The sequence below is a fragment of the Megalobrama amblycephala genome, linkage group LG14 (genome assembly GCF_018812025.1).
Source record: "Megalobrama amblycephala isolate DHTTF-2021 linkage group LG14, ASM1881202v1, whole genome shotgun sequence".
Classification (NCBI taxonomy): domain Eukaryota; kingdom Metazoa; phylum Chordata; class Actinopteri; order Cypriniformes; family Xenocyprididae; genus Megalobrama; species Megalobrama amblycephala.
Window position 1 is genome coordinate 47481297 of NC_063057.1, and position 11797 is coordinate 47493093.

General features: G+C 37.8%; 1 protein-coding gene across 1 annotated transcript in view; it reads left to right on the forward strand.

Annotated features, from left to right (window-relative positions):
• Positions 1–7084: 7084 nt before the first annotated feature.
• The window catches only part of LOC125244526 (zinc finger protein 271-like), a 34585-nt gene continuing 29872 nt past the window's right edge, over positions 7085–11797 (forward strand). The window contains exons 1-2 of the mRNA XM_048154595.1: positions 7085–7165; positions 10220–10388. Of these exons, the coding sequence (XP_048010552.1) occupies positions 10268–10388 (121 nt within the window). The 5' untranslated portion in view covers positions 7085–7165; positions 10220–10267. The remainder of the gene's footprint in view (positions 7166–10219; positions 10389–11797) is intronic.

The window sequence follows — 11797 nt, forward strand, 5'->3', positions numbered from 1 at the left end:
CCTTCTGACGTATCGTCGACGCTTCTACCCACGTGACCTCTGACATCGTCTTCGTCGAGCTCTGGCACGCCTTCTGTGGGTGGAGTATCAATTAGTGAGGTGTATAAAATCCAAGCGTGCTGCAGTGACTGCCCTAGATTTATGTGCCTTGGTCCCTGCAGACGTCAGCGACGTAACGGGACTTTCCACATCCGGGGTCACCGACGAGCACCATCACTGACGTTTTAAAGTCACATGGTTTCACGAACTGCATCACGTTGATGTAATCACACAGGCCACGCCCATAGTGTACAAAGGTTAAAGGGCATGCTTCCGCCACAGCCCGCAGACTTCCGGAAGAAGACTTTGCCACGTCAATTGCCTTGGACAGATCGCTCCTTGATCTTTTACGACCAGGTTCTCCGATGCGCAGGTAAATATCACTTTGTTTGCTGCAATATTCATAATTTTGTGGACCACTGCCCTTGTTCGAATCTGTACCATTCCCACACATGCTTGTTGGAGGTGAAAAACACCCATTTACTCACAAATTCAACAAAAGCAACCTTAATAGGGACTTTACACGGGTAACAATCACACACTCGAAGCAGTTCATCATAGGAAATCCATCCATAAAAGTCCTCAATGACCACATTTGGGTGTGAATCATATCCGTCCCATTAGGGACCACGTGGTTTATAATACATGCGATCGTCACGGCATACGTCAGCGACGTAGCGTGACTTGCCACACCCAGGTGGACCGACCAATAGCATCACAGAAGTCTTAAAGTCACGTGGCTTGAGATATTGCATCATGTTGATGTAATCACGTAGTCCCCGCCCATACCTTATAAAGGTCAAAGGGCATGCTTCCGCTACAGCCCTCAGACTTCCGTAAGAAGACCTCGTGACCTCCACAGCCTTTTGAAAATCATTCCTTGCTCTTTCATGTGACGGTTGTCCTATGCGCAGGTAAATATCGCCTCCTTTTGAGCAATATTTGTCGTTTTGCAAGTCACTTCCTCTCGCTTGTTCAAAGTGCGCACATGGTGTCAGCCATTTTTTCATTGTTGACAAATGCCTCTTTGTGTTCATGTTCACGAAGCCTTGAAGATACGGTTTCCCGTTAGCCCCTACTTCACGACCTATCATGCAAAAGGAGATGGATTCCTCCATTATTACTTTCTTAATGTGACGAAGCTCCTCAGCCGTAGGGTTATTTACGGTGAAACACCATCTCTTCAATGGGTATTCAAGTCTGGAAGTCCCCTCAGCTGGACGATTCAGATGGCGCATCTTAGATTTGGCCTTAGGCATCCTTATTACTGTAAATATCACTTTCTTTGACAAAATTTGTGGTGTGCTATGTGCCGCAGTGTTCTCCAGATGTCTCGTCTTAGTGATGGCCTTGGGCATTATTTTTTGCGTAAATATCAATAGAGATTGACAAAATTTTAGATGTGTGCCGTGTGCCGCAGTGGCTGGTAATACTAGTCAAGTTGTCAAATGCGGTTTCTGAAGGTGATGTAGTATTTAAGTACTTATTTGACCTGGGGTGTGCATGTTAGATGGTAACCATAGTTTTAAACCATAGTGGGTTATTCTTCAATAATTATAACACATCAAACATTGGTGATTCATCAAAATTAACAAACTTGTTATCAGCATCATCCCACACATAATAAAGAAACACTCTTCTCAAAATGGCGCCGGGGTCAAGGGTCTCAAAGCGATACCACTCCCACACATGATTGTTAGGATAACGATCGCAGACATGTAGCAGTTCATCATATGAAATCCAGCCATAAAAGTCATCAATAACCACATTAGGATGTGAGTCATATCCGTCCCACCAAGGACCACGTGGTTTATAGTACGTACGATCGTCACGACATACGTCAGCGACGTAACGTGATTTTCCACGTCCAGGCGGGCCAACCAGGACCATCACATCAGGACCATCAGGTTTTGAAGTCATGTGGTGTGACATACTGCATGGCGTTGATGAAGTCACATAAGCCCCACCCATAACGTATAAAGGTCAAAGGGCACGCTTCCACTACAGCTTTCAAACTTCCGGCGGAAGTTTTTGCAACATCGACAGCTTTCTGCAAGTCACTCCGTGACCTTTCACGCAGCGGTTCGCCAATGCGCAGGTAAATAGCTCCTTCTTTTGAACAATATTCATCGTTCTGTAATCCGTACCTTTCGCTGGTTCAAAGTGAGTATGTGGCGTCAGCCATTTTTTTCATCGTCGACAGCGTCAACAGCGTGCTGTGTGCCACAGTGGCTGTCAGTCACTGGCGGCATGCTTGGATTTATATGCATGCGCTATTTTTTGACTCCTCCCACGACAACGTTTTCGTGGATGGATACGCCGGAAGTACATCAGATGCAGACTCTACCGGAACCGGTACTCCTACTTCCGTTTACGATCTATCAAACACGATCATCTAACCTGGAATTCATCGACTGGATTGACCACAGGAATCACTTTTATTTTAAGCGATATCCCCTATCCAAAAGGTTATTGGGACTATTACAAAATATCTAAGGTAGATATTTGATAGTAGAGAGTTGTAGCCCGAATTTAGCAACGTAGCTATGAACACTGACAAAAATATAATTTTATACGGAAGTACCGTCATAGACTACGACAACGCCACCTTAACAACTGCATCCACCGACCCCTTCAAGGACTATAATTCAAGAAAAATGTGGAAAATTATCAAGCCTCACATAAGAGTGTTCACACCCAGACCTAACATTGGAGTTTACAAGTCAGCAACCACCACCAACTACGGGTTTATGAACGTCAACAACGGTCCCTGGCTCAACGTCATTCACTACGCCATCCCACACTACGGTATGAAACTATGGCTACCCTCCAATCAGACAATGACAGATGGTGTGAGTTTCAAAATAATAATCAAGTACTATGTCACCTTCAGAAACCACATTTGAGTTGTAAGAGCTATGGCTGAAAGCAGCCTTCTGTAAGTGAGTTTCATATTTTAAATATAAATAAGTCCATTGCATTCCAAACAACATAAATGATGCCTTCGTAGAGCATTTGTAAACACACACTTACCCATGTTGCTAACAGAATCAATATAGTTTGTTCATGTGCAATAATTGTTGTAACATTTCAAATTTCACAATTATTCGTTGAATTTACTCATTTTTTTTTAAAGGTAAGTGGTTGCAATCCATTTATTGTTGCTACATTTAAATAAACAAATTTAGTTGGCTAACTTTCAACAATTTTTTTTTATTATTTGAATGTAGCTAAAATAGTTTGCAACTACTTACCTTAAAAAATGGAGAATCATTTTTTTCAGTGTTTGATTTAAAAAAAAATAGCATTAATAAATGGAAAAAAGAAGGCATAAAAGCTTAATCAAAAGGGCTGTGTATATTGTCCTTAGAGTATGAATCTTTGTCAGATGTTTCTAAATGTACATCAGGCATGCATGAACACACACACACAATCAAATATAAAGCATGCACTTTGATACCACCAACAAAGAAAATCCCACTAGGTGAAATTATATGGATTGTTTACATGTTTTAACATGCAGGACACAACTGTCAAGGTAATCTCATACCTACATTACGGACTAAAGAAATATACAAGTTAAAAGGAAGTACATTTGCATATCTCCACAAAATTGCATTTCTGTTACTTAACACAAAGAAGTGTTTGCTTGATCACCTGAGTAAACAAGTTACATATAAAAAGCAGGGTTAGTTAGTCTACCTTACCTGGGGTGCGTTTCCAAAAGTGAACTATGGTCGCAAGTTCCATCATTACCAATAGAGTTCAATGGGACTTACGACCATAGTTGGCTAACAATGTTTTTGGGAAATGCACCCCTGGATTGTTGGTCATGTCTTCCGAGGGCAAGCCCTCGGGGAAGCCAACAACCATGCTGTTATCCTCAGAGTTGGCAATAGGACGCTCTCCCATAAATGAATCAATGAAGTCATAAAACGGAAAACTGGACAGGTTGCTACCACTTTTACCATTCTGTGATTTAGCCTTGAAGAACACCGTTTTCAGTAACTTCCATCTGTTTTTGATTTGCTTGATTGTTTCGACTGAAACCTCCTATTTGCATTTCTTCAAACGCCTCAAACAGCTAGTTATTGTGGACCTTTCTTCCATCCAGTCTCTCCACAATTTTTTTCTTTTTTAGTATGTTCAGTAAGTAGTTTGTTTCCTCCGCCAACCAGTTCTTTCCACCCGGTGCCATCTTTACAACTAAAAAAGTGAACTTGTGCACTGCATAATGCGTGTCAACATTGCCCTGCGCATGTGCCCCAGAGACTTCTGAATATGATTGAGAAAGTAGTCAGATTCAAGTGTTTACATGGTCATTTTTTACATGGTTTTCGGATTAAAAAAGGAATAAACCACCTCTTCCAATCTGGTCGAAATTTCATTCAGATCAAGCTCAATCTGATTAAGCCGTCAATCTGATTACAAATGGATTATTTGGGTTCATGTAAATGTAGCCAATGTGGTGGAGTGAACAGTGAGCTAAAGTAGGGAGTGCTGATGAGTGATAACGGGTGAAGGTGATTGAGGATTATGTGCAGGTGTGGAACAGGAGGGATGGTGGGAATTGGAGTGCAGTGCTGACTGTGACAGTGTAGAGCAGGGGTGCCAAACCCTGTTCTTGGAGATCTACCTTCCTGCAGAGTTCAGCTCCAGTCCTGCTCATCACACCTGTCTGTAATTATCAAGTGCTCCTGAAGATCTTTATTATCTGATTCAGGTGTGTTTTATCAAGGTTGGAGCTAAACTTTGCAGGTAGGTAGATCTCTAGGAACAGAGTTGGGTAGCCCTGGTGTAGAGCAACAACAGAGGGTGTAAGGTGAAAGTTGAATATTGTAGAAAAACTCTATTGAATTGAAATCAATAGGAGAATGTTCACACAAGGGTCCTCCATTATGAACGTATATGCAATGCATCATGTGCAACATATTGTGGATAGAAATGACAGGGAAAATTCCCCTGGTTGACTCTGCCCTTGGCAAGGTTCAAGCCTGTAGTCCCTTGTCCTACCAACAACCTGCAACAGCAAAGAGAAACCTTTCCTTCCATGCTGCCCTACCACAATCATCTGTGCCTCTTCAGAATTACTACCTACAGCCATCTAGTTGCATGTTTGTCTGTACTGAACCCAACAGCTACACCTTAGGAGTCTGGAGGTCACCTGGGGCACAAATCTGAATGGTCTACACAGACCAAAGTTAATGTACTGAATGGCATCAGCTAAGGAGGCATAGATGACTGCCTCACATTTCAGGGAGATCTGCCTGGTTTGAGAGAAACCGGATACTACAAGGAACCCATCAGATGGTGGCTATGAAGAGGGGGGTCGAATTAGAGGCAGATGCTATCTGGGATTATTGCCAAATGAAAAGAGTCAACCACTACCCCGTGGAATCACCCTGACGCTCCTTGGCTGTATTATTAGTAGTTTGGTCCATAGACTGACGGAAAATGGTGAACGTTTTCAGTCAGTGTTTCCCAAAGCCAAAGATGATGTCATTTAAATGACTAGTTTTGTCCATAACCCAAAGAGATTCAGTTTACTGTCATAGGAGGGAATAAACCAGAAAACATTCACATTTGAGAAGCTGGAATCAGGCAATTTTTACTTAATTTTCTTGAAAAATGGCTCAAAACAATTAATCAGTTATGGAAATAGTTGCAGATTAATTTAATAGACAGTAACATGCAACTTATCGATCAGTTGACTAATTGTTGCAGCTCTATTCAGGATTGAAATGAAAAACAATTAAAGGGGTGGTTCATTGCGATTTCACTTTTTTTAACTTTAGTTAGTGTGTAATGTTGCTGCTTGAGCATAAACATCATCTGCAAAGTTACAGCACTGAAAGTTCAATTCAAATGGAGATATTGTCTTTTAAATAACTCTCTGTTTAAGGACTACAACAAATGGCTGGTAGGAACTACAACAAGCCTCTTCCTGGGTTGGCGACATCACTTACCCTAAAATTTACATAAACCCTGCCCCCGAGAACTTGCAGCAAAGGGGGTGAGGCATGTGCTGCAGTGTTTAAATGTGACAAAGGAGGAATTGATCATCTTCTAAAGAAGTATGCTGAACCACTGTGCATTCATCCACATCTGGTGAGAGAGGAGATGGATCTTGTTACGGCATCTACCGCTGTAACTCCTTTTCGATTGACACATTTCCTAAATATTGTGAAAAAAATGTGTACAAGCTTCTTCAGCTGGCACTGACCCTTCCAATTAGGTCAGCAACATCAGAGCGAAGTTTTTTGGCAATATGAAGAACTCGTAACTGGCTATGAGTGAACCAAAGGTTTTCTGTTCTTGAAATTCTTCACATTGAAGCAATGTCACATGCCATGACCACATTACTAATGAAACACTAAGGTGACTTTATTTAGTTTCCTTTAATATATTCAAAAAAATCTTTGTTTTATTTTTTTAATTAATCACTCATATAGAGAGAAGAGTCTGTCCATCCTCTCCCTGTTCTCCTCTTTGTCTGTTTCTGAAACTTCATGTCATCTTCTCTGATTAACTCCATCAGTTCTCTCTGTCTCTCTTTCTCTCTGCTGCTCCTCATCCTGGTCATCAATATGACTAATTTACAAAGCCAAGAAAATTAATCAAACATTTAATTTTATACAACTGACCAAACATTTTGCAACATGTTACCTATTTATTATTTCATATTTGTCTGTGGCCCTAAAAAAGGTTTGATTTTATTTAACAAATCTTGTTTATTGTAAAATAATTAGTTATTGCTGTTGCACTTTATAAAAATTCATCCAAACATAAATTTTAAAATGTCTTCTTACTAAATTTTGTTACCAACCCCTGGTATAAATGTACCCAAACATAACTGTTTTGCGTCTTACACAAAATCTCACATATTTTAGAGCATCATTAGAGCAACATTTAAATATGCATTTACCAAGGATTCAAATATGAATACATTATTTTCTTTTTTACTATGTGTGTGTTTTTGCATGTAATTTTCTATGCACTTTGTGATTTTAGACAGCAGCTTGTGAATGGGACTTATATTTTGCTTTCGTCTGATGCTGTGACATCATAAGTCTGCGCCGCGACCTCTCGTCTGTTGTCATTCGGCTTATAGATCGCCTGAAGAAAGGTTAGAGTTTTAAGCATTTAACACGTTCAGTCGATTTATATAATTGTTAGAGTCGATCTAACATGAACAGTAGTATTTTTTAATACTGTATTATCTAACATTAACGAACGTTATTTCTGTGAGTAAAGCGCATCCACACATAAGTAATACAAAAAGTGATTTATTAGTCAATTAGAAGTCAATTTATTATAATCAACACAACTTTAACAGCCAATGACATTTACAGCTAGAGAGACTTGATGATTTTCTACTGTTTAGTATCAATCACCATCTAACTCCACTAGTTATGATAGCCTTAGATGTTATATGAATATAGTCCCTGGAGCACAGGTTTTATCAGCTGGCAAGTTTCAATGCACATTTAATTTGCACATTTTTCTCTAAAAAATGTTTGGATAAAAACACCCCAAGTTGGGTTGAAAATGGACAAACCCAGCAATTGGGTTGTTTTAACCCAACTATTGTGTAAAAAATACATTAAATATTAAATATTAAAGCTGTATTGCTTTAAAATGAACCCAAAATATGTTGGAAATTAAAATTTATTTATATTAAATATAATAATTAAACATTTATTAAATTGTTTATGTTCACCTTTGATTAATATTGTTGCCTCTAGTAATTATGTGTCTGATTTTTAATTTTTTAATTTTTATTTTGGGTTCATTTTAAGCCAGACATATAGTCATTTTTAAACATTAATAAAAATACCCAGCAGGCTGGACAGTTTAACCCAACTGCTGCATTAAAACAACCCAATCGCTGGGTTTGTCCATTTTCAACCCAACTTGGGTTGTTTTTAACCCAGGATTGTTTAGAGTGTAACAATAATGGAAAGATGGAAAGTTTCTGTTTTGCACCATTTCCTGCCATCATAGATATGCTAATTCACTAACTTTCAATTTGCAATTCGATGCAATATTAGTCATTTTGATGTATATCAGGTACAGTACATGGCAAATTTTCTTAAGAAAAAAAAAATCTCTCAACTAATGTCAAATAGGACTATATTACATACATGGCAATCAGTTGGTAGACCTACTACATTAATATTGAAGGTTAAAATAAACTGACTGTACAAACATAAATTACACTTAAGGAAATTTGTATAATTATATAGTTATTAAAATTATTTCTACTCCAATTCGTTTTTTGAAATATAAACATTTAAATTGTGGCTGTCAACTTCACGGATCTATTCAAACATGCATAATATAGGCTATTGAAGAACATTAAAAATTAATTAATAGGTAATATGGTGTATATATTTAGCTAAATGCTCCTCTCAAGAGTTAATTTTTCTAGCTGAGCAAGTTTATGGTCACTGAATGTTTATTCTGAGGTAAATGTGATGTTACGTGACATTGTTTACAAGCTATTAACGTCTTTCCGCGGTTGAAACACTGTTTAAGTGATTATACAAGACATGATATCATACCTTGAGAAGTTTATTCATGTTTATTTCGTGTTGTAACTGGTATTAAAGCGGAGGAGAGGATCAGTTAACGCGCGCGTCAGGCTGCCACTTCTTTTGACCTGAGGCTACAGCGATCTGTCACTACACATTAAAGAGCACCAAAACGGTATTTGTTTTTTTATTCTGATGTAAAATGGGCAAAATATGAAACTTGAGACTTTGTTTCATGTCAAAAGCAACAAACCACAAATCATATTATGATTTATTGGATGGTTATGTATCATCGCGCTTTTTAAAGTGGGTGGAATCCTTGACATTTCCTAGTGGGTATACGGCGTATTATTATAATAACAATAATAATAATAATAAACTTTATTTTCTATAGCGCCTTTAAAAGTAGCATCTCAAACTCAAAGCGCTTCACAGAAGAAAAAAAAGGAAACATACAATTATACAAACAATACTTTAATATAAGTGAGATATATAAAAAAAACACACCAAATAAGAACATACTATCAAAACAAGTAAATTTAAAAATTCAGTTTTAATGAATTGATTGCCCGCCAATCTTCAACTTGTTTTATGCTAAACAATATTTTTGTTGGGAACGATATGTAGGTTTTACTATGATAAATAAGTAGGGACTAAGGCCTTTGCACACTTGAGTCCGAAATTTTTGTATGCGTTTTTTCGTATTTGTGATCCTAAAAATCGCGTCATGCGTAACCATAACTCCGAGACTACAGCAACAGACATGTTTCCATGGCTTCCAAAAAGTAGTAACGCAAGGCAAGCGTACTGCATGAGATTGAGATTTGACTGTTTGATTCATTGTTTCAAATGGATCATATATACGTACAAGTCTTTAGGGATTTTCTTACTTTAGACTAATCGATTAGTCAGTTACAAAACTTCAGTTTAAACAACTGTCAAATTAGTCGAAGCGCACATCCCTAATAAAAAGGTTATTTTACAAGAGAAGGCAGAAAAAGGATATGTTGTGACAAGCAGGACTCATTTATGACATTAGTATTTTAATATTCATTTTGAGTGATATTGTATAAATAAAGTAAAATATACTGATGTACCGATACGAAAGCACATTTCACAAACAATGCAGTCCTACTGTATGTTTACTGGTGATACAACACCAAATATAGAGCATTTATTCACAAGGCCAACACACTGATACACAAAAAACTGATTTAACGTAAACTGTAATCGACTGTCATAAAACTGACGCCACTGCCACATGATTAAAGTGCTTTACGTGATCCTAAAGCTGCTATGCTTTCTCCAATGGTAAGAGAGACAGACCCTCTCATCTCCCCAATAATAAGACAATCTTTGGAGATGTGCTGGTCAAAACAGTGTAAATGCAACGAGAACACAAACACGTGTAATTAATTAAAACATTTACAAACTGACTGCAAAAGTTTCTTAAATTGAATCTATAAATATAATATACAAATCATTAAATACCAACTTTAAACTCATAAAATAAGAAGAATATGTATAATTTGTGCTCTTCTGTTAATTTGTACTGCTGAGGGTGGTAATCACTCTGATTGAGACGCAGATTTAATTTGGTTTTATTTTTTTGTCTGTTAATTATTCTCATTTGAAATATGGCACAGAAAAACTCCTGGTGAAGCGACTGAGTTCCACGTGACACTATTATAAAGATGGAGTTTATTAAAGAGGAGAGTGAAGACATAAAGGTGGTGATTATTAAAGAGGAGAGTGAAGACATGAAGATTGAAGAAACATTCAGTGTGAAACAAGAAGATACTGAGACACAAACAGGTTAGTTTCATTCTCAAAACTGATCATTTGATCATTATTAAAAATGTCCATCTTTACAGAACTGAATATTTTTGAAAAATGTCGCTTGAGTGTCCTAATTAAAATGGTTTTATTTGACATGGAGCGGGTCGCCTCATGACAGACATGAACAAACCTCGTTGTTTTTTGCATAAACTCAAATGTGCTGCGTAACACACGAGGATGAACCCTCTTTGTTTCTCACCCCCATGCCATCCAAGATGTTCATGTCTTTCTTTAGTCGAAAAGAAATTAAGGTTCCATTTTTTTTTTTCCCGTAAGCTGAATAGGGAAGGCGTAGGAAATACAGCTTTTTGAATAATACGAAAGTGTGGTTTTGGAGGAAGCACTTGGAAGGCGATTTGTTTATATAAAGCATATACATTAACATTTTGTATTGTTGTATGGTGTATAGCGATTAGACCCAGCATACAAATACTATCAAAACACTCCAACGCCCACTTAGTTCTTTGCGAAAGATGAATAAAAAGATGCACAGGAAACAAAAACCTTAAAAAATGTATATACGACCCGCCAAATCACAGAGATGGCGATTCGCACAGGACTAATATCACATATTAACACCTAGGTCCCCTGCGAAATATGGTAGGTCATTTGCGCGGGAATTTTTACTTTACAAATTACAGACATGACTGAGTAATATCACAGACAACCTCCACAATTATTACAAATGACTACAGGTCCCCAGATAATACTAATCCCGTTCGAATAGTGCTATATTCGTGTGTTTATTTGTTATGTTTAATCAATAAAAGCCTTTCAATCTTCTGTTTATTAAGCTACAGTGATTTTCTGCAACAACGTGAGTTATCTTTCGTCTGTGGGTCATATTTGGAGTTTCTGCGCAAGAGCGCCATCTGGCTTTCACATGGAGCAGCATTTAGCTGTGACAAGCTGCGCGCACACACACACACAAAAATGCAGCCAATTGTTAAATCGTGTGCAGTTTAATTTTGATTAATCGTGCATAGGATAACACAGTGATACAAATAACGATGCAGTGGGTGTAGGATCTAGCATTTATGTTGTTTGTTGCTTTAAATATCTTAAGGCCACATTTACACTGCATGGCTCAAGCGACCCAATTCTGATATTTTCCTCCCATGTAGCACAGTTCTGATATAATCCATGAATGTCTAAGCAGGAAAAAAGCACATGGATTTTCGGTTTTGGGCCTCAATCATGTGTGGAAATATTTTCAAATATGCCTTCTGTGTAAGTGGACAGATGGGATATTCCATTTAATGTGAGTTAAATGTAATGTTTTTGAAACATCTCTTGATACAGATATATCTATTACAAATGAAACATCTGTAGTTGACTAGCTGAGTATTAATTAAATAAAGGCAGGAACACACCAAGACGAGGGT